This window comes from Peromyscus leucopus, chromosome 16_21, assembly GCF_004664715.2.
Source record: "Peromyscus leucopus breed LL Stock chromosome 16_21, UCI_PerLeu_2.1, whole genome shotgun sequence".
NCBI classification, from domain to species: domain Eukaryota; kingdom Metazoa; phylum Chordata; class Mammalia; order Rodentia; family Cricetidae; genus Peromyscus; species Peromyscus leucopus.
The window spans coordinates 10,825,332-10,848,761 of NC_051084.1; the positions used below are offsets into that span (position 1 = coordinate 10,825,332).

The 23,430-nt window shown below is 47.0% G+C and overlaps 1 protein-coding gene across 2 annotated transcripts in view; it reads left to right on the top strand.

Moving 5' to 3' along the window:
• Uhrf1bp1 (UHRF1 binding protein 1) overlaps positions 1-22,907 on the top strand; it is a 46,840-nt gene extending 23,933 nt beyond the window's left edge. Inside the window, exons 9-22 of one of the 2 annotated variants that reach the window (XR_005090176.1) lie at positions 2,387-2,473; positions 2,940-3,110; positions 3,445-3,584; positions 4,082-4,223; positions 5,273-5,466; positions 5,634-7,084; positions 11,739-11,935; positions 14,218-14,369; positions 14,462-14,612; positions 16,923-17,185; positions 18,253-18,361; positions 18,480-18,580; positions 18,881-22,171; positions 22,212-22,907. Coding sequence is in view for 1 of the 2 variants with exons in the window: in XM_028888349.2 (XP_028744182.1) it covers positions 2,387-2,473; positions 2,940-3,110; positions 3,445-3,584; positions 4,082-4,223; positions 5,273-5,466; positions 5,634-7,084; positions 11,739-11,935; positions 14,218-14,369; positions 14,462-14,612; positions 16,923-17,185; positions 18,253-18,361; positions 18,480-18,580; positions 18,881-19,006 (3,284 nt within the window). In the remaining variant the exon portion in view is untranslated. Of the gene's footprint in view, positions 1-2,386; positions 2,474-2,939; positions 3,111-3,444; positions 3,585-4,081; positions 4,224-5,272; positions 5,467-5,633; positions 7,085-11,738; positions 11,936-14,217; positions 14,370-14,461; positions 14,613-16,922; positions 17,186-18,252; positions 18,362-18,479; positions 18,581-18,880 lie in introns of both variants that reach the window. The other variant, XM_028888349.2, reaches the window with a different exon arrangement.
• The last annotated feature ends 523 nt before the right edge of the window (positions 22,908-23,430 follow it).

The window sequence follows — 23,430 nt, forward strand, 5'->3', positions numbered from 1 at the left end:
GACACTGTGGCATCCAGCCTTCAGTTAGCTCCCTTAATCACAGGTGTTGCTTAGGCCCCAGCCCTCCTGCGGTAGCTCTGTGTTGGCTTGAAGCAGTGCTCGCCAGCCTGTAGGGTGTGCTGGAGCCACCTGTCCCACAGGACATGTGGCAGGCCCTTTTCCCAACCAGCATCAGACTGTTTTCCTCCCCAAGTCCCCTGAGAAGTGCTGGTGTTTGCCAGAGGTTGAGAACCACTGCTGGGGGATTTTAGGAAAAGTAAATTCAATCGTAGGAAACTCAGAGTTTTCAGATTTCTCTCCTCGTTTTTGGAGTTGAGGATCGAGCCCAGACCTCATGTGTGTACTAAACAAACAGTGCTCCACCGCAGCTTTCCCTAGAGCCAGAACGTTCAGTTTGAAGTCGTTTTATTATGTTTTATATTTATTATGTTGTGGTGGTCAGATGTGGTGGTGCACACGCCTTTAATCCCAGCACTCTGGAGACAGAGGCAGGTGGATCTCTGTGAGTGCAAGGCCATTCTGGTCTGCACAGTGAGTTCTAGGACAGCCAGGGCTATATAGTGAGACCCTGTCTCAATCCCTCCCTCAATTATATAATTTGTATTTATATGTGTAGGGAGGTTATGTTAATGGCATGCTTAACATAGTATCGCACATGTGTATGGGGTTTCTCTGTATAGCTTTGCGCTTTTCCTGGAACTCGCTTTGGAGAACAGGCTGGCCTCGAACTCACAGAGATCCTCCTGCCTCTGCCTCCCGAGTGCTGGGATTAAAGGCATGCGCCACCACTGCCCGGCGTGTATTTCTATTTATTCAGAATGATTGACATTTCTTTATGAGCCCTGCTTAACTTTTTGGAATAACCTCATTTATGAAATTGAGTGAAATCAGTCTTTGCTTATTGTCCTCAAAGCCATTGTCAGGCTCAAGTGAGATGACCTGCTGACTTTGGGGACCCCTGACAGTCATTGCACGGGGTTTTGACTCATGCTTACTCCTGCCCTGTCTTCGTTCCTTTGCTCCCTTGTGCTCTCTGGTGTTCACACGTGCCGGTTCTCTCTCGTGCTCTCCGGTGCTCACATGTGACGGTTCTCTCTCGTGCTTTAGCTTCTCTGTGGCCCTGTTTGCTGTCTGCCTCTTACTTACGTCCTTATTTAGGTGGTGCTGAGGGTTTGAACCCAGGGCTTGGTGAGTGCTGAGCAGCTGCTGTACCACTGAGCTACAACTCCTGCTGTAGACTTGCCCCTTGAATTGTTTCAGGGGTACATAGTTGTTTTTGTCTTTTCCCTGGGCCACCAAGCCACGCTGCCTTTCTAGTTTGTTACTCCTTGGTCTTGCAGTGACCCCCTTCCATACGAAGACGAGACATGAGGAATGACAGAGTAGATAGGGCATCTTCCATCAGAGGAAGTATTTAGTAAGTTCTTCCCAGCGTTGCTTAGGGACTTGGAGTGGGGTGAATGCCTTTGGTCCTGGATGGGTCTCGAGTTTGAGGGACTTGGAGTGGGGTGAATGCCTTTGGTCCTGGATGGGTCTTGAGTTTGAGGGACTTGGTGTGGGGGTGAATGCCTTTGGTCCTGGATGGGTCTCTTGGGTTTGAGGCCAGCCAGGGCCACGTAGTGCACTTGCTGGTTGTGGTGGTGCATACATGTGATCTTAGTGCTCTCTCTGGAGGCTATAGCGAAGTGCTGTCATGAGTTTGAGGCACCTTGTGCCACATAGCAAGACCCTGTCTCAAGAATAGCCACCCCCTCTCCTATATCTCCCCCTGCCAAAAAAAAAAAAAAAAAAAAAAAAAGCAAGCCTGGCTGTGGTGGCACACACCTTTAGTCCCAGCACTCAGGAGGCAGAGGCAGACGGATCTCTGTGAGTTTGAGGCTAGCCTGGTCTAGGAGTGAGGGCTACATAGAGAGATACATTGTCTTGAAAAAAAAAAAATCCTTTCCCCAGACAAAAAGAATGCATTATTGTAGTTGTACGTATTATATTCTAGCAGTTGGGAGGTGGAGGCAGGAGGATCAGAAGCTCAAGGTCACTCTTAGATGATTAATAAGTTTGAGACTAGCCTGAGTTTGAGACTTTGCCTAAAAAACAACAATAAAAATCCCCAAACATTATCAGCAATTATAGTTTTAAATTTTAAGTACTAATAGCTTTAAAATAGCTAATTTAAAACAGTTATTATTGTTTCTTATCCATTAATGGAACAAAGGAGTATTTGTATATTCTGTAGTATAAAGCATAGATCTGGGCCCATTCGTTCAGAACTCTGGTTGCTCTTGCCAAGAGCATTGCGTTCCACCCTCCAGAGGACTTGGTGGTGGTTCAAGTGATGCTTAGGTTTCTTTGCTCCTCAGTGCTGTTTACCTGTGTCTTTCTTTCATAGGTGTCTCTGCAAACAGACTCACAGGTGGTGCCATGCAGCTTACCTTCCGCAAGATGGCATTTGACTACTATCCCTTTCACTGGGCAGGTTAGAGACATTTAACGTGTTCTGACATGGCTCAGATAATTGATTTCTGGGTTCACACATGACCAGCCAGCAAAAGGGTGCTAGATATTGCTACATGTGCTCAGAGGGCTGCTGGGAGTCTCTTCCTGTGAGGACATCTGCAGGCTTTGTGGTGTACTGTTGCTGATGACTGGAGGAAGTGGGTGGTGCTTTGGATTCTGCTCCCAGACCCTCAAGATCATTAGGTTTAAAACCGTCTAGTAGTCCATAGTCAAAAAGAGCCCTTTTGAGGCCCTTGGGAAACGAGAATTACACATGGGGTTTAGAAGAAGATGGGTGCTCTTAGCGGGCATTTTCCTCTTACCCCGGGAACTTCTGGGTTGGAGTTGGTTTCTAATCTGAACTCTGACTATCCTGGACAGTAAGAAAACATTGGAACACTGGTCTGTGACATTGGGCCCAAATCCTTTTCTTCTTTACCCCACAGGTGACAGCTGTAAACACTGGGTGCGGCACTGTGAGGCCATGGAGACCCGAAGCCACTGGGCCCAGGAACTGCAGATGGAGTTTCAGAGTAGGATGGAGAAGTGGCATGAGGAGAGCAGTGTGAAGCCGCCATGGCACCTGGGGGTCGACTCTGCCTTCAGGAAGAAAGCAGGTGGGTGCTGAGGACCTGGAGGTTCTAGTTGTTGAACCTTCTGCTCTCTGGCTCTGGCTAGCTGCAGGAGGTGAAGCAGTGGAGGCTCTGCTCACCTAGCTGCATCCCACAGTGTCATGCCAGTGTGGAGTCCCTTTGTCAGCAGCGGCTGCAGCAGTGGCTGCAGTGACAGGGCTGTCAGCAGGCTTGTCCTGCACTCGGGGACTGTTAACAAGTTGCCACCAGTGTGAGCTCTCTTTGTGCTTCATGCTATTAATGATCTTGGGTTTTTAATTTCTAAATTCTATTAATAATGAATGTGTCTACTTCCTTTTTCCTTTTCCTTTTTATTTAGATTCTTTCTCTAATCCTGGAAAGAGCCCTCTTGACAAAAGCCCTGCTCAGGGCTGGCAGGCTGCCTTTGGGCCTCCAGCATGGAATCGTTTACGCTCTAGCTGCCTGGTTGTGCGAGTGGATGACCTGGACATCCACCAGGTGAAGGCACAGGAAGACATTGGAGGGTGTGGGATAGTTTAGGAACAGTGTGAACCTAGATATGGAAGCCAGGGTCTGTTGGCCTCTCTTCTGAGGAGATGGATAGTTTGGTCAGTTTCTGTTGAGCATGGCCTCTGAGAAAGCCCTTGGGATGGTCTCAGAATGCTGTATTACAACCTCCTGCTGAAAGGAACTTGGACTGGTTGAGGTGCTATAATCCTAGCACTTTGGAGGTGGAGGCAGGAGTTCAAGGCCATCCTCTGCTACATTGCCAGTTTGAGACCAGCCTAAACTATGTGAGACCCATCCCCCAAACCAAACAGAACAGCAGCTTGGGAATAGTACAGAACCATTGTGACTGTGTCTGGAACGTGTGGAAAACTCTTTGCTCCGGAGTCTCAGGGAAGGATGTGGGGGATAGCAGAGGCCTGTATTCCTTAGGAAACGGTCGTGTTCTGGCTGCTGTGGCCAGCTAACAGTGACTTGTGGTTACTTAGGTTTCTACAGCAGGACAGCCAAGTAAGAAGCCATCCACTCTGCTCTCCTGCAGCCGCAAACGCCACCACCTCCCGACTCAGGTGGCTGCCATCCATGTACAGTTCACAGAGTATTACTTCCCAGATAATCAGGAGCTTCCAGGTAAGCGTCTGGCCTCGCCATTTCTTCCAATGATGCCCTTCCCTTTGTCAGCTCTGAGAGCAGAGTATACAGTCTCACTTGTGGTTAGGAGTGTTATGTGTCCAAGTTAAAAACTCTGGGCCGGGCGGTGGTGGCGCACGCCTTTAATCCCAGCACTCGGAGGCAGAGCCAGGCGGATCTCTGTGAGTTCAAGGCCAGCCTGGACTACCAAGTGAGTTCCAGGAAAGGCGCAAAGATGTAGATGTAACCAATCGTCTTATTAAAATAAGAAACACAGAGCCAATGTAAAAGAGAAAGCCGAGAGGTCAGAGCTCAGAGATAAAATCTTACCTCCTGCAGTGCTCCTAACTTCCCCGCGAGAGAGCTACTTCCTGTTTGTCTGTGTTTAAATAGTCTTTCTGTTCTACCTTCTCATTGGTTGTAAACCCAACCACATGACTGCCTCATCACTGCCTGTAAGTACCGCCCTCCAGGTCTTAAAGGCGTATGTCTCCAATACTGGCTGTATCCCTGAACACACAGAAATCTACCTAGCTCTTCTAACCACCACGCTCTTGCTATGGCTCTAATAGCTCTGACCCCAGGGCAACTTTATTAACATAAAATTAAAATTACATTTCAGTACAAATAAAATATCACCATACAAAGCTACACAGAGAAACCCTGTCTCGGAAAACAAAACAAAACAAAAACAAAAACAAAAACAAAAAAACTCTGCCTGGGGCTGGGGCTGCAGTTGAGCTCAGTTGAGAGTTCTTTCCTGACATGCATGAAGCCCCATGCTTCATCACCAACACCATTTAGATTGATTGTGGAGGTACACAACTAAATTTAGCACTCTGGGAGTGGAGGCAGAAGGTCATGGCTACATGGTAAGTTTGAGATCAGTCTGGGGTATCTGAGATATGTGAGATCCTGTCTGAAAAACAACACAAACAAACTGCGGTATACGAGGGTGTCTCTTTGCTGTTATGATAGTGAAACGTTAGCTGGTTGGAAGAGTCTAGCTGCTACACTGTAATGACTATCCTTGTTTTCTCTGCTTCCAGTCCCCTGTCCTAATCTCTACATCCAGTTAAATGGTCTGACATTTACCATGGATCCCGTCAGCTTGCTTTGGGGAAACCTCTTTTGCCTAGATTTATACCGCAGCTTGGAGCAGTTCAAAGCTATCTATAAGCTGGAAGATTCAAGGCAAAAAGATGAACACTTGGACATTCGACTGGATGCATTCTGGTTGAAGGTAGGGGTGGAGGTGGACTTTGGCACTTGTTGGTAGACACAGCTGTTTTTCAAGGTTGTAATCGACAGTCCTACTGTGTCCACTTGATAGAAGAAAGAAAATCACCTACAGATGCCCACGTCTGCCCAGATAGCCTTAACTAACTGTGTTTTGTTTTCTCTCTGAAGGTGAGCTTCCCGCTGGAGAAGAGAGAGCAGGCGAAGCTGCATCGTCCCCAGGCACTCGTCTTCTCCATGTCAGGCATGGTCGCCACCAATACTCGGCATGCCCCGCACTGCGGTTGTCCAGACCTCCAGAGTCTCTTCCGGGGTTTTGCTGCTGCTGAGTTCTTTCGTTCTAGTTATTGTCACTTTCCTAAGGTTCCAGGGGGCTTTAGCCTTCTGCACATGCTCTTCCTGCACCATGCTTTCCAGATGGATTCCCTCCCAGCTCAGCCTAGCTCCCTCCCTCCTCAGAGGCCTGCAGCCTCCCAGGATCTTTGGTCTCTGCACTTCACCGAGATCTCCTTGGACTTTGAAGGCACAGAGAACTTCAAAGGCCATAGCTTGAATTTTGTGGCCCCCTTCCCCTTGTCCATTTGGGTCTGCCTTCCTCTCCGCTGGCAGCAAGCCCAGGCACGGAGGCTCCTTTTGGCTTCAGAGGGAAGGCTCAAACCGTCGGCCAGCTTTGGCAGTCCTGTGCATTCTGAAGCTCTTGCCCCTGAGTCTGTGTCCCATCAGAGGTCGAAGACTGAACGAGACTTGAAAAGCCTGTCAGGCTTTACTGAAACCCCAGAGGTTATGAGAGAAGGTGATGCTGGTGTGGACCACAGAGGGCTCGTGGCAGAGCTGGAGGGTGTGGCGGATGTTCACATGCTTGTGCACTCCCCTGCCCACGTCCGAGTGAGGCTCGACCACTACCAGTACTTGGCTCTGCTTCGCCTCAAGGAAGTGCTTCAGGGGCTTCAGGAGCAGCTGGCCAAGGACACAGAGGCCATGACTGGGTCTCCCCTGCAGGACCAGACAGCTTGTGTGGGTGTCCTCTTCCCCAGTGCTGAGGTGGCTCTCCTCATGCATCCTACCCCTGCGACTGCTGAAGCCGACTCTGCAGGCTCAGATACCACCAGCCTCATAGACTCAGAGCTGTCTCCGTCGGAGGATCGGGAACTGAAGTCTGATGCCTCCTCAGACCAGGGCCCAGTAAGCCCTGAGAAAGTCCCGAAGGTCGGCAGCATTGAAAATCTGGATGCATCCCAGGACAGGCTGCATGATGATGGAGCGCCACAGGACTTTGGTTCGCCTGCACAGCAGCCAGCAGGGAAGAGCCATGAGGCAGTGGAGTCTCTCCAGGCCAAGAAGTGGAGCAGAGCGCAGACCGTCAGCTCACCGGCGGCTGTGTTGAAGGACCCAGCTGGTAGGGGTGCTGCTATGAATGGACAAGGGGAGCCCAGACCCTTGAGGAACGTTGAGGGGGAGTTGTCCAGTGCTATTCACATGACCAAGGATGCCACAAAAGAGGCTCTCCATGCCACCATGGACCTCACCAAGGAAGCTGTGTCCTTGACTAGGGATGCCTTCAGTTTGGGTAGAGATCGAATGACCTCCACCATGCACAAGATGTTGTCCCTGCCTCCCACCAAGTGAGTGGTCCTCAGCCTCCTCCAGTTACTGCTTTTTCCTCCAGTTCTGACCGTTGGGCTCAAGGCTACCTACCGTGTGTACCCTTAGAGAAAGAATGGCTGGTGGGGGCTGGAGAGATGGCTCAGGGGTTAGAGCACTGGCTGCTCTTGTAGAGACCTGGGTTCAGTTCTCAGCACCCACATGGCAACTCATGTCTGTCTGTAACTCCAGTTTCAGGGTTTCTGACACCCTCACATAGACTTAAATGCCGGCAAAACACCAATGAACATAAAATAAAAATAAATTATAGGCCGGGTGGTGGCAGCACACACTTTTAAGGTGGATCTCTGTGAGTTTGAGGCCAGCCTGGTCTAAAAAAGCCAGTTCCAGGACAGCCAAGGCTGTTACACAAAGAAACCCTGCCTTGAAAAAAACCCAAAAATAAATAAATAAAAAATAAATTACCAAGGGGGAAGAAAGGCTGGTTGAATGGGAAGGCTTCAACTCAACATTTGTAGCTTTTCAGGATGTGTAGCCTTACAATTGTCAACACAGATTAGGCTGTATCAGAATAACAGTACCTGGCATCTGTATTCTGTTCTTGTTGCTAAGGAAACCAAGACCTCACAAATGCTAGGCAAGTTCTGTTAGCACTGAGCCATACTCCTAGCCCAAATACTGTTTGCTTGTGTTTGAAGACAAGACACTGTCTTACTATATATCCCAGGCTGGTCTGGAACAAACTTTCTCTGTTTGTGTGGGTTTTTTTTTTTTTTTCCCCTCACACAGGAACAAAATTTTTATTAGCGCTGAAACAGGTTTTTTTTTTTTCTTTTAAATGTAACTTTGTGTGTTCTGGCCTCACCTTCTTGAGTCTTGGCATTACAGGTGTGTGCCAGTGCGCCTGACTCTGGTGTAATAGTCATTGCACTGGGTTATCTTGTAATCTCTTTGATTAGTTTGATCCCCATAACAGCCCAGTAAAGTAGCTGCAGAACTGTGTACTTCTCGTTCATAGCTGAGGAGAGTAATGCTTGAGACAGGTCCTGCTCTTTGACCCAGACCTGATGAACAAAAGAGCTATGCCTTGGCCTGTGCTCTCCCTGGCAGTGCCGCATTAGCATCTGCCGGGGCAGTGGAGAAGGGAAATAGTGTTGAACTCTTACTGTGTGGTAGGTCCTGTGCCAAGCATCGAGGATATAATAGGATGAAAGAAAAACCGAAAGGCATAGTCAGGAGGTTGGAAATGATGGCTTTTTCTGTGAATTTTTCGAGCTTTTAGAAAGATAATGGGACAGCTGGGCATGGTCATGCATCCCTTTAATCCTGGCACTTGGGAGGCAGAAGCAGGTGAATCTCTTATGAGTTCGAGGCCAGCCTGGTCTACAGATCAAGTTCCAGGACTGCCAGGGCTATACAGAGAAACCTTGTCTCAAAAACCAAAGGAAAAAGAAAGAAAGAAAATGTGGCATGATGAAGTCTCTTCTGGGACATTTGGTGGTTCACAGACCATGGCATTACAGTCAAGGAATTTTTTTCTTTTCCATTAAATAAATTTGTGTATAGATGTTTTATCTGCATATAAGTGCAGTGCCCAAGGTATCAAATCCTCTGGGATTGGGATTACAGATGGTTGTGAGCCACCAGGGGGATTCTGGGAATTAAACTCAGGTCTGCTGGAAGAGCAGCCAGCGCTCTTAACCACTGAGCTGGCTCTCCAGGCCCTCTTTCCCCATTTTTATGTGGTGTGCATGTTTGTGGAGGGCCAAGGTTGATGTTGTTATTCGTTCTGGATTCCTCTTCCACTTTACTCACTGAGGCAAGAACTCACCTATGCATCTAGTCTAGCTAGCTAGCTTGCCTGTCTCTGCCTTCCAAACCTGAATTACAGGTGGATGCCATGTCCACCAGCTTTTTGTGGGTTCTAGGGATCCAGACTCTGGTCCTCATCCTTGCCTGGCAGATGCTTTAGCTGAGGAGCCATCTCCCCAGCTCCTTGGAGCCTTTTCTGTATGAACTGTCCTAAGTGGGTCTCTAAGCAGTGCCTGTGTGTACAGTGCCTGCTAGGGTAGTCAGCCAGGGAGGAAGGGGAGGAAACCTCACAGGGGTCCTTGGCAGGCTGGGGAGATAGATGGCTTAGTTGGTATACCCAGCGCTAACATAAAAGAAAGCTGGACATCTGCCTGTAATCTTAAAGCTAGTGAGGAAGAGACAGAGGACCCTTTGGACTTGCTGGCCACCATTTCTAACTGAGTTGGGGAGCTCCAGGTTAACTGAGAGACCCTGTCTCAAAATATAATGTGATGAAGCAGTTGAGGAAGACACCTGATGTTGACCTCTGTTGACCTCTGGTCTCCACATGCATCTGTAGACACATATGTACATGTGAATACACATAAGCACACACATATGCAAAAAGGGACCAGTGTGTAATAATACTAGACTGAAAGTTCCTGTGTGTCCGGTTCTGCCTTTAGTGTGGTATTTACCTACTGGATTCCTGTAATCCTATGGGACACACTGACAGCAGGCCTCATTTTAATATATTTTACTTTATTTTTATATGCATTTGTGGTTTTACTATGGGAGTCAGGGTCCCCTGAAACAGGAGTTACAGACAGGTGTGAGCTGCCATGTGGGTGCTGGGAATTGAACTCAAGTCCTCTGGAAGAAGAGTCAGTGCTCTTAACCCCTGAGCCATCTCTCCATCCCAGCAGGCCTCATTTAATAGGAAACAGCTCAGCAAGGCAAAAACTTGCTGAGGATCATACAGCTCCTCTGGAACATGAGTTATTACTATTTTATTAAAAGTGTCAAAAAGAAAAAAATGTCATGTAACTCCTGAGTGGTGGGATAAAGGTTGAAAGCCAGGCTCCTTTTCCTTCTCCTGGCCCTTCAGTTTTTTATTAGACCAATGAGGTGCCTTAGGCAGGCAAAGTGAAACAGCAATACATCTTTATTTGTTTGTTTTTGTTTTTTCGAGACAGGGTTTCTCTGTGTAGCTTTGGTGCCTGTCCTGGATCTCACTCTGTAGACCAGGCTGGCTTTGAACTCAGAGATCCACCTGCCTCTGCCTCCTGAGTGCTGGGATTAAAAGCATGTGCCACCATTGCCTGGCTAGCAATACAACTTTACATAATTAAACAAATGCAGCATAAATGAATATAACACATCTTTGCCTAGTTTAAAGTAATATTCCCCAATACCTGGTCTCCTTCTTTCTTTCTTTCTTTCTTTTTTTTTTTTTAACTTTTTAAAGATTTATTTTGTGTTAATTTTAGTGTTCAGTGTTTTGTCTGCATTATGTCTGTGAACCACGTGAACACAGCATCTGAAAAGGCCAGAAGGATGTTGGATTCTTCAAAACTGGAGTTACAGGTGGCTGTGAGCTGCCATGTGAGTGTTGGGAACTGAACCCAGGGCCTCTGGAAGAGTAGCCAGTGCTCTTACCCACCAAGCTTTCTCCAGCTCCATTTTTAAGAATTTTTACAGCCACACATTTGTGGAATCCCAGCTCTTTGGGAGTCTAGAAGAACTGCAGGAGTTTGAGACACTGTCTTAAAAAGACATCGCCTCCACCAAGTTTGAAAAACACAACTTTGACTTTTTGTATGATCTGGATGCAGTCTGTGTGGTTGTGAGAAGCACTTAATGGTGGTTGGAGGACTTGGGTCTTTCTTCATCCCACTTCAGCTGTTGACTCACCTCTGAGAGTGGAGCTGGAAGGGCGGGCTTTAGCCTTCTCTTCATCCATCTGTCTTAGCCTTGTCCCCTTTCCTCCCCAGCCCCCACCGCACCTGAGCCGAGCCAGGTGGCGCTGCTCACGCACTCACCTTGTGCCGAGCACCTTGGCTTGGGCTCTTCTCCTCTTGGGGTGCTGTCTGCTTTGGCTCTCCCATAGTCCTTCAAGGACATGCTTCGGTGCTGGCTCCTGAACCTAGTATGCTGGAACTCAGGATGCCAAGGTCCAGGCCAGCCAGGGCTGCAAGGCAAAACTTTAGTTTCAAAACCAAAGGAAATGTCATTTCCTGAAGTGCCATTCTTGACCATTTTTCCTCTGGCCTCTTAGGGCATGTGTGACTCAGTCTCATAAAACATACCTATTTATCAGTCTGTCTTCTGAGGATAGGGGATGTGCCTTCATCAGCCTACCCACCCTGTACTCTCGTCTCTCCAGAGCAGTTGAGTCAAGACTTGTGGGATGGGGCTGCAGAGATGGTTCAGCCTTTAAGAGCTCTTGCTGCTCTTGCAGGACTCGAATCAGAAAGCTCACAACCTTGTTTCTGTAACTCAGCTCCGGGGAACCTGACACCCTCTTCTGGCTACCTCAGAAACCATGCATCTGTGCATGTGTATACATGTGCGTGTACCCCCATACACAAGTTCATAAAAACAAGACTTGTGAAGTGCATGCAGGGGCTTTGGCACTACTCATTATCACTAGGGTGGTAGGTAGTCAGCCTCTTCTGTGAATGGCATGACCCTGAATAACCTTGAGATTTTATGTTATTAGATGTTTAGGTAGTTAAAATGCTCAAACAGCAAGTGTGTGTTCGCATTAACTGTCTGAGCTAGGGAAATGTATCAGCCTGAGGCTGGGTGAGTTGAGAGGGGACAAGCAGGTCCTCAAAGCTGAATTGGTGATTTTTTTTTTACTTTTTTTTTTAAATATAGGGAAGCCATGGCCAAGTCAGATGAGGGGGTAGCAGCCCCAGTGAGTGGAGGTGCTGCCCGGCTCCGATTTTTCTCCATGAAGAGGACAGTCTCTCAGCAGTCATTTGATGGTGTCTCAGTGGACAGCAGTGGCCCTGAAGACCGGATTTCAGTAGACAGCGATGGCAGTGATAGCTTTGTGATGCTCTTGGAGTCCGGTATGTAAGAGGAAATTTGCATTAGTCCAGAGAGTGTGCTCGCTCTCTAGCTAATGCTTCCCCCAGCAGGATTCCAGTGCAGCTGAGACAGGAGGAAATAGGTATTTTTCCTAACCAAAACAAAAGAGAGAAAATTCAGTTCATGTTTTTATGGCTTTATTTCCACATCTCCTAGATTATTTTTATGTTTATTTCTTTGTTGTTGTTGTTTTGGGTGGGGGGTCTCGTGTAACCCAGACTAGCCTTGAACTCCCTCCCTGTTCTCCTAACTCTCCTAAGTGCTGGGATTACAAGTATGTACCATCACTCCCATCTCTCCTACACGTTATTGTTTAATACTTAACATTTATTACAGAAAAATATTCAAGTCAAAGGAGTTCTTTGAGCCACAAGACCAGTGGACCAGAGTTGATTTTGTATCTGTTCTCAGTGGTACATGCTTTGTGGTCTGGGCTTTGTTTTGCCTGGGTATTTTTAATTTTTGAAAGATTTATTTATTTATTATTTATTATGTTTAGTTATATTAATTTTTATATTTACTATGTGTATGAGTGTTTAGTCTGAATTATGTAAGTATACTGTGTGCATCCCTGGTGCCCTTTTAGGACAGAAGAGTATGCTGGACCCCCTAGAACTAGAGTCCTGGACTGTTGTAAACTGCTCTGTGGGTGCTGGGAATTGAACCCGGTTCCTCTGTAGGAACAGTCAGTGCTCTTAACCGCTGAGCCATCTCTTTATCTCCATACAATGGTTAACTTTCAGGAATTAAATTTATCACTTTTGGAAGTCACATGCTCTTAGCTTATCAAAATAGAAACTTATTAAATGATTCCTTCAGAATATTTGAAGAACATGTTTATGTCTTTCCTTTTGATACTATTATAATTATTGGTTTTGGTGTTGCTCTAATCGAGGCTCAGTGTGCTGGGCAAGTGCTCTGACACCGAGTCGTACCACTGGTCCCTTCTTTCCCTTTATTTTTCACTGGAGAGTGACAAAGTGTGATGTGTGTGTTTATGTGGTAATAGATGTCATCTCACATATATTCCATCTACTCTTCCTGTCCAGCTGAATGATTATACCCTCTGGCCAACACCTTTATATTCTCTCCATGGTAACCATCATTCTATTCTTTGCAATATGTCTGATTGTTTCCTATGCCACATATAAGTGACAGTATGTGGTTTGTGCCTCTGTCCATATTGCCTGCACACTCACACAAACTTTTCTTTATTCACTGCATAATGGATACATGTTGTTTGTGCAGCTTGGTAATTGTGGCTGGGCTACAATAAACAAGGCAGTGTGCACATTCCTTGACTATACTACTCTATTTCCTTTGAACAGAGCTAGAGTGGGTTTGCTTTTCTCCACAGTCTCTTTTTTTTTTTCTTTTTGGTATTTCAAGATGGGTTCTCTGTGTATCCCTGGCTCTCCTGGAACTCACTATAATTCACTCTGTAGACCAGGCTGGCCTCAAACTCACAGAGATCCTCCTGCCTTTGCCTCCTGAGTGCTGGGATTAAAGGCGTGCACTGCCGCCACCACCACCACTCATCTCTTCTCCACATTCTTGCCAACACTTGTTCTCTATTTTTATTTTTTGCAGGGGGGGGGGCGGCGGCGTAGTTTTGGCTTTTTAAAAAGATACTTGTTTTTAATTGTGTGTGTGTATATGGGTATGTGTATGTGTATGTGAGGATAAGTGCCCTCAGAAGCCAGAAGGCGGCATGAGATCCTCTGGAGCTGAAATTATAGACAGTTGTGAGCCACTGAGAACAGAACCAAGTCCTCTGCAAGAGCAGCCAGTGAGTGCTGTTAACCACTGAGCCATCTCTTCAGTTCCTGGTTTTGCTTTTTGATTCAGGGTCTCACTGTGCAGACCAGGTTGGCCTCCAACCTATGATCCTCTCTAGGTCTCCTGTGTGCTTGGATTTTAGGCATGTGTTACCATACTCCACTTGCTTGTCTTTTTATGATTTGTGTATTCTATTTGATACAGTGTATGCAAGACTCTAGGTTTTAATGTGTATAATGTAGAATTTCCTTTCATTTTAAGTTCAGATATTGTTCTTTGTATATCTATACCATATTCTGATTATCTGTTGACCAAATACAGTATTGCACTTTAAAAAACAACAGTCCTTAAATTCACCAGCTCTCTAGTTAGATATCAAATGCCCAGCTGTTATATTTGTTTTTTAGTTTGTTGCTGTTTTTAGAGGATAGATGTGAACAGACCTTTCTGACCTTTGACCTTTTTCATTACCTTCTTCATGCAGAATCTGGTCCAGAGTCTGTCCCACCAGTGCCTGTGACAAGTGTCTTGGATGACAGTGGTGTTCAAGGAATCCCTGTTCTGGATAATTGTGGCCAGGGGTTGCCAGAGACCAACAGCTCAGTGTCAGCTAGTGGTGACCTCGTCCTTCACTCGGTCAGCTGCCAAGCTTTTTTCTTCTGTTGGGGGATAGGCTCTGGGTCAGGCACCAAGTTGGGAATCAAAACTAAGAGAATCTCTTTTGACAGGTGTCAGTTTTGGTCCTGAAGGTGAAGGAAGTGTCATTTGGGATTGAAGTTCGGGGTGAGGACCTGGCAGTAGCCTTGCAAGCAGAAGACCTGGCCCTGCAACAGCTGGGCACTGTGGGGCTCTGGCAGTTTTTACATGGACAGTGCCCAGGTACAGACGACGGCCATTCCAGAAAAGTGGGGTTTCTCCGAGCCGGCGAGGGTAGCTGGCACCGCCCTGTGTTGTAAGCTCCAGTGCCAGGCACTGGGCGCTTTTCTCTAGCAGCTGTGGGGAATCTCCAGCGAGGCCCTGCCTGACAGGAGGCCTGCGGAAGCTCTTTGTGGGGGATGGGAGCTCTTCACACTCACTGGGTGGTGCCCATCCTCACCTCCAGACCCCCTGGGTTTAACCTGGAAGAGTGTCCTCGCCTTTGTCTTGTGGCTGCCAAAAAAGCTGTATCTGACAGGAACTTGTGTCATTCATGTTCATCAGAGGGCAGGATACTCTGGCTTATGTCATAGGCTTCATTTCATATTTTTAAAAATCTTAAGTCGTTACCAAAGAATATTTATAGATTACACGTAAAATAACAGCACTGCGGTGGATCCTTATGCCTTCCTTACTGTATATATACCTCATACTTTCCACCTGGTCAGTGAGCACTGCAGCCTGCCAGACTCTCTCCCCACGGCCTCAGGCCCACCCTCCGCTGCCCTAAGCAACCATTCTCTTGCATTACATTGTAACTTTTCCATCTGTTTCCATCAGAATGTTACTTAATTTTGGATATTTTCCTAAATAGAATCATAGTTAATATTTTGTGATTTGATTTTTTTCACAAAACATTGTTTTTATTGACAAATTTTTGTTTTGGGATTTTTTTTGTTGTTGTTGTTTCAAGTCAAGATCTCACTGTGTAGTCCCGGCTGTCCTGGAACTCACTCTGTAGACCAGGCTGGCCTGGAACTCACAGAGATCTACCCGCCTCTGCCTCCCAAGTGCTGGGATTAAAGGTGTTTGCCACTACGCCAGGCTTTATTAACAAATCTTAAAGATTGCTTTTATTTTTCACATTTTGCTTGAATAGATGTGTGTACACCAGGTTCATGCTTTGTGCCTGCAGAGGCCAGAAGAGGGTGGGTTTTTGTTTGTTTGTTTGTTTTGTTTTGTTTTTCTTTCTTTCTTTTTTTTTTTTTTCAGAGCTGAGGACCGAACCCAGGGCCTTGCGCTTGCTGGGCAAGCGCTCTACCACCGAGCTAAATCCCCAACCCAGAAGAGGGTGTTTTATCCCCTGGAACTGGACTAACAGATGGTGTGAGCCACCATGTTGGGGTTGTCTCTTCTGCAAGAGCATCCAGTGCTCCTAACCACTGAGCCATCCCTCCAGCCCCTATTTATTTTGAGTCTGGGTCTCATATAGACCAGGCTGGACTAGAAATTGGCATGTATTTGAGGATGGTTTTGAACTCCTGATCCGCTTCAGCTTCCCCCATGCTAGGATTATTGTCTCATACTACCACATGCCTGGCTCAAACCTTATCTGCTTGTTGCTCCAGGTTCTAAAGTGAGATCAGTTCATTTTTACAGTATTCTTCCTTTTTGGGTGTGTCTACTCCCTCCCCTGTTTTTCAGTTATAATTTGAATACTATAAATTCATAGTTGTGCAGTCACCATCATAACCCATTTCTGTCACATATAAAATTTTTCTTGTGTCCATGACCTACTCACTCTGAGGCTTCGGCTTGTTTGCGGTTTGTCATAGGCTTGATCTCTTCTATGCAGTCATGCTGACTTGCAACTCAGCTATGTGCCTCCGACTGGCCTTGATTTCCTGACTGTTCTTCCTGTGCCTCCTGAGTTCTGGGTTCACTGGCATGTGCCGCACACCACCGTTTGTGACTGTGAAGTAGAGGCACTGTGAGCTCCCATGCATACCTTCCCTGGTGCACATGATCAGGAGTTTCCGTGGGGTTTGTACCCCTGAGGATCTACCCTAGGTGGCGACTCTCGATCACTAAAGTGGGGTGCTTCAGCTTCTCGGGGTGTTGCTTTCCAGTCACTCTGGCACACTCTTCTCTGTGCAGGTCCACTCCAGGTGTTTCTCGATGGCACTGTGGAGGGGTTAGCATGGGGTGAGTGACGGATGTGAAGGCCACCACTTTAGAGAAGGAAAAGATGCTTGGGTTTGGGTATTGTGGGTCTTTTTGGAAGCACTTTCCCTGCACCGTTAGTCCAGTGCCTCAGTTCATACAAGGTGTTCTACCGCTCCTCTATCTTGAGGCATTCTAATGAAGAGCCTAAGCTCAGACTGCCTGACTTCAGATCTCACCTCCACTATCTAAACTGTGTAACTTGGGGCAAGTTATTCTCTGTGACTTAGTTCAGGCCTCTGAGATGGGATGGTGCTAATATGCTGGCATAGGGGAAGTGTTTACAACAGTCTCTGTGTTAATATGTTTTCCTCGGCTCTCTTCTCAAAGGTACAAGCTTCCAGGAATCCTCAAATCTGAAGACTGGCCACATCAGGCCTGCTGTAGGTCTGCGCTTTGAGGTGGGGCCTGGTGCAGCTGTTCATTCTCCACTGGCCACACAAAATGGCTTCCTACGGTTCTTACTTCGGGGCTGTGACCTGGAGCTGTTCACCTCAGTGCTCAATGGTCTGGGGCCTTTCTTGGAGGATGAGGAAGTGCCAGTGGTAGTCCCGATGCAGATTGAGCTCCTGAACTCCAGTATTACCCTCAAGGTGAGAGGGACTTTGTGTTTGCCTGGCCTCCGTAGTGACAGTGTCTCCTGTCCTGTCCCCTCATAGCTCGGTGAGGCAGTGAAAAGGTGGTCCAGCACTGTCTCCAGTATTTCAGTAGCATGGGCATGGGCGGCACGGGTCAGAGCCTGAACGGGGGTAGAAGATGGTTCTGCAGGGAATGAAGGACTCGCTGCTCAAGCACACGCTCAGGTGTGAGCTGCTCCTCAGACGTTAGAAAGACCCATTCCGTGGAGGTGGAGACAGAGCGTTCCAGGGGCTGGCTGTCCAGTGAGCTTCAGGTTGAGTGAGAAGCCATCTCACAGATAGGGTGAAAGAAGGCTGCAGCATCGCTCCGTGGTTCAGAGCACCTTCTAGAGTTTCTCTCCCAGCATCCACTTGGTGGGTCACAACCATCTGTTACTCTAGTTCCAGGGGATCTGACTTCCTCTTCTGACCTCTGCAGGCACCAGGCATGCAGGTGATACATATAAAAACACGAATATAAAACATTTATACACAAAATAAACCTTAAAAGGAAGAACATGGTTGAGGTAAGACACCTTGGCCTCCACGTGTACACACATGAACATGCACATGAACACATGAATGTGAACACACATGCATGCACACACTCTCACAAAGCCTAGGCCATTTGGAATTCTGTGTAACCATGCCAAGCTCCTGGCTCTGTGAATCTCAGTCTCACCATCTCTAGGACGGGCGAGGCTTGGTTATGCCTCTTGTACCTTACAGGAATGTGTGGGCGAGCTTGCAAGATGGGTCAGTGGGTAAAGCACTTGCTGCCACGCCTGAGGACCCGAGTTCAATCCCCGGGACTCTCATGGTAGAAGGTGAGAATCTACTCTTACAAATTGTCTTCTGACCTCCACATGAGAGCCCTGACATGCAGACACAGACACAAACAGACACACAAATAATAAATAAATGTAATTATAAACAAAAGAGTATCTGGAGAATCAGTGGCGTCAAATGCCTTGAACTGGGTGGTAGAAGCGTGGATATGTGCTGAGCTGGGTGGGTAGTCATGTGGTCCCTCTGTCCTCCAGGATGATATCCCTCCTATCTATCCAACGTCCCCTGGCCCTGGCCCCATCACTTTGGCGGTGGAGCATCTTGTGCTGAAGCGGAGTGACGATGGTGTGTTTCACCTTGGCGGTGAGTTAGGCTTCTCGGCTTCTCTGTTCTGCCTTTCTCTGATGAGTCAATAGAGTTGACAAGTCGGTCTGTCTGACTGTTGGCAGCTGTCTGTCACTGAAAATGCTTATTTCTCCAGCTCCTGCTCAGGACACACCATTGGCTGAAGTACCTGAGAAGCATCAAGTCCCAAAAGAACAGGTGCTCCTGGTGCCCGAAGGACAGGGTTTGGGACTGCAGGTGAGGACCTGACCTAACCTCCCCATAAACCTCTAGGGGGTTGTAATTTGAGAGCAATAAAACTCAGAGGTCTCAAAGGTCATCTGTGTGTGCAGCGGGTGGTATGGGCTCCTGTGGCCAGCAGCAGCTTCTGGGAAAAAGGCTAGAGACTGTAGACATGAGCTGATGAGCTCAGCGAGGGAACTGGACCCTGGGAAAACTGTTTGGGTTCTAATCCTTGCCCTACTGGTGCTTCTGTGAATTCTCCCTCCCCAGCCTCCTTACTGTGGTGTTCCTAATGGTGAACTACTTATCCCTCAGGAGAAAGAATTACCTACCCTACAGCAAGAACTGATGGACACCAAACAAGCACTGGCCAATGCCAACCAGGACAAAGAAAAACTTCTCCAGGAGATTAGGAAATATGACCCTCTCTTTGAGCTCTGACAGCAGCTCAGCCATCTGTGCCAAGGAGAGACGATATCACCAGCAACAGCGCCACCTAGGACAGAGGTGCCGAGGAGCCAGCAGGGCCGGGAGCACCAGGTCACTCTGTGTGCTTCCTACTGGCTGCTAGCCTGGTGGAGGACAAGGAGAGCATGGCTGCATCCAGGAACTGGGATAGCTGTGTACCTGGCCCTGCACCTTATCTTGCCGTTATGTAGCCTTGTAGCCCTCTGCATACTAGAGGGATCCTCTCTACACTGTAGAGCATTTCAGCTCCTGGTTTCATGGTAGTGGTGTTTGCTTCTTTATGGCCTGTGTGAACAAGTGTCCACCTGAGTCATGCACACAGCCACCAAAGATCCCATGACCCAGTGCTTCCTATGGCATACCTGAAGTCCTTGGCCTGAGTTTTGGAGTAGATCAGGAAATAGCCCAGCTTTGGGTTAGGACAGAGGAGGCCTGAGGTCAGGGAGCCATAGACTGTCTGTCCTGGAACAGGGGCTAGGCTCATACCATCTTGGCCGATAGCCTTGGGTCTTGTTTCTTTTCTGTTGAATTTCTTCATTGTGATGCTTTGACTGTGACTCAGCCAGATTGTCTTTCCCGGCACAACAATTGGTTTGAGATTTAAATCAAGAGAAATAGTGCTTGGCTGAGGGCATGAGGAGGCAGGGGTACAGTTCTGCCTGTTTCTACAGCTGTACCTGACCATCTTCTCTCTCTATAGGAGTCCCTGGGCTCCTGCTTTCCCAGCACTATGTCTTTCCGCCTTTGCTAACTTCAGCACTTGGTAGTTTGGGAGATAAACGTGCTCTAAACTTAGTCGTAAACACCTCAGTATGCTGCCTCACTCCCTGTTACTATGGCTTTTTAAAATCATGTGATTTCAACTTAGGTTCCTAGGCTAGGCTTCCTCCTGTCCCTGTGAATGAGCACAGCTCTGGGCCGTCTCCAATAGTGCTGGCCAAACAGAAGCATCACTAACTCACCTACGGGACGAGATGGTTGGTTGTGAGCCAGGCGATGCCCTGTGTTCTGAGGGTAGACGAAAAATATGAAAGGAGGAGGTTGCATTTGTTCAGACTTGCAGGACTCAGTCATGTTCTTCACTAAGGCAAATTTCCAAACACCAGTTCTTACAGGATTGTGGTTTGTTCCACTGAGGAGACACATTACAGACTTGAGAACACCATCTGGAGACACTGTTAGCAGGTGATGTTCCCTTGTTTCAGATTTTTATAAATGACCTAGAACTTTAAATGCAGTTAAATGTTGCTGCTTCCAGACAATGAAAAGCAGGCCAGACAAGAGAAACACAGCCATAGAAAAGTCACAGTGAGCAGGGTTGTGAATACGAAACATGACAGGTGAAGTTCAGCACAGGGAAGGCCTGGGATGTGGCTCAGTAGTAGCATTTGAGTGGCATATGTGAGGACCTGGACTCACCCCCAGCATTAGAAACACAACAAAATAAAGATTATGTCTATTTTAACTACTACCACTAAAAAATACTCAGAAAAGAATCCAGAGCCTTGCTTAGGGAGGAGGGACTGTGTGGCGCTGCTGTACCTGGCTGTGCTCCCAACACCATTAGGAAGGCACTCCTGGCTGGCAGGAGCAGCGTCTCAGGTAGAACTGTGGAGTGACTTCATCCAGCCACTGGGCATTTCTATTGGCTTTATTTATCTAGGACGTAGAGAAGGGAACGGAGGTTCAGAGAACAGGGAGAACGATTGGGGATGTGCATTGAAAACGGAGACTCTGTTCTCAGAGATGAAAGTGGAGGGGAGCAGATGACCACACCCACAGTCAAGAGTAGGGGGAACCCAATCTTGAAACACTAGTTTTAGGGCTCTGTCACTGCCTCAGGGAAAAGAAAGCACTTTTAATAAAGTCAGAAACTTGAAGAGCTTGTTTGAGAAGCGGCATCTGTGTTTGTAAGATTCTTGGAGGGAAAGGGAGAGCCAGTAACTAGAAAATAGAATCATGGATCAGGGTCACTTCAGTTAGTGTAAAATCACACCCTTCCTCTTTGCCCACCTCATCCCTCCATGAGAAGATGTCTAGCAAACACTTGGTGTGCTTCTCCTTCAGGCTTGCAGTAGAAACATACTTTGTCAAGGATAATGCCTTAATGGCCAGAGTGTTTCTGAGCTGAGGGGCTCTGGAGTTCTTGTCCATGTGCAAATGGAGACATAGTCTTGGCTTATGTGGTGGCTTTGGCCTTTGTGTCTGGGAGTCATCCCTCAGAAAAGATGGTAAAATTATTTTTCATGGGATCCCAATGATGTCATCTTTTGTAATTCAATTCCCTTCTTTGGGGGATCAACAGGAGAAACTGTCATGAGATGTGAACTGGCTGTGTGGATCTTCAGGATAAGGGTAAAAGAAGAGAATGGAGAGCAGGGCAGTTCTTTGGGAGTTTTGCTGTGAAGTTGTGATTTGTAACAAGAAATAATACCTCACGAAAACTTCTGGAGGGACAGCAGCACTGTCCCTCAGAGACTGCAGCCCCTGCACATTGCCCTCTCAGCAGTAAAGCACTTACTGCAGCTGCGTATTGCTGGGATTGCCTCGAGTTCCTGTTTACATGCATGTACTGGGAATATGTGTTGGTGTGTGTAGACTAGATCTAGTCCTCTAGCCGGGCTGCAGATGGCTGTCAGTGTCTACTTCACTGAGAAGACTGAGTCTCTGATGGGAAGCCAACATGGGTTCTCTTCCCCTATGAGCTGTTCTTACTGTGTATTTCCTGACCCTTGCTGTGCCCTGGGCCATAATCTTCGTGTCTCTGCTCTGAAGGAATGGTAGTCGTGTATGAAATAGCAAGGGATGATACCACCTCTCACAGACCCTCTAACTCAAATGTCTGCTGTGAATTGATGTCAGTTTTCCCTTAGGGGCTCAAGAGATTGAGCCCTGCAAAGAAGGTAGTGTGAGTTCTCCTGGGCGGGAACTTTCTATTCCAAACTCCTTTCATCTTTATGCCTAAATTTCTAACATCAGTGACATCAAGCCACAGGACTGAAAACAGATATTTACTACCTAAGCTAGTAGAGTAACATCTGGTTGAGAGCTATGACAGCCGTGACTTAAGTGACGAACTCTTGGAGATTCAGAGGCCACACACGGGAAACATAGGGCCTTTCCATTCCCCCAGGGTAGGTATGGAGAAACTTAGGGCCTTTCCATTCCCCCAGGGTAGGTATGGAGAATGGCTGTTAATGAAGAGGCACTTTCCCCGTGGCACAGGGAAGTACTCTTACTGTTAACAGTGAGGCCTTTCTAAGTGGCCAGACTTGAGATTTGAGCTTCCTGTCCTGTTATTATATTCCTGCCTTATCCAGTATTCTTTATCGAAATAGGATTAGTTCCTACACGTTAAGATTTCCTATTAGAGTTGAGAGGGAATTTTTTTTTTTTGGTCAGTTTACTAGTTTTTGGTCAATATTTAGCCTGAGTCTTACAGCACTCTTTGTGGAGTGCTCCACTGAAGTGTCTTCTGCTTTGGCTAAGCTGATGAATTTTAATGTAAGTTACTAAAAGATCTGTCTAATTACGTGAGTCTGAGCTATTTCCCTAACTCAGGGTGCTAAAAACAAGACTTGCTCAGGAAAGCTTCGGAAGAGAACAGCTTCCAACCCTCCTTCCTGTGACACTCAACAGTGAATGGGAAGCAGGTCAGTGGATTGCCAATTATATCAGGTAGCCTTACTACTGCTAATCACTGTCAATAAAAAGTCACTTCATTCTCTGAGGAAAGCAGCGAGAATGTATACAATGAACTGGAATCCTAGTCAGTATTGGGGAATTTTAATGTTGCAATATCTAATCAAACTCTGAGTGTACTGGTTCTGTGAACCACCTGAAAAGCAAATTAAAAAAATACTATTAAATAGTATTGGTCCTCGTATATCTGTTTATAGGAGCTGAAGTAGATAAGCTTTTACACGTTTTTGTTTTGTTAAGATAGGTTATTTTTGCTTTGTACCCATTTGGCTTCAAACACATGATTCTCCTGGGATTTACATGGCTGTAAACAGTGCTGGATGCTGGGACTAAGCCTAGGTTATTTTAATGCTTGCCTAGTATGCATGGAGTCCAATTTCCAGCACTGTATAAACTGAGTATGGTGGCACTCATGTAATCCTAGTACTGGGGAGGTAAAGACAGGAAGACCATAAGTTCAAGTTATTTCTTTGGCTACGTAAATACTCATTTTTAGTTGTTTTTGTATATGTGTGTGAATATATGTCCATGCCTGTGAAGGCCAGAAGAGGTACTGCATCCTCTAATGCTGGAGTTACGGGAAATTGTGAGTGCCCTGATAGGGGCTGGGAACTGAACTTGGGTCCTCTGTTCTGAACTGCTCCAGGCCCAAGGATAAGGTTCTTGCTTGTTTCTTTTCAGGAAAAAGGGCCACG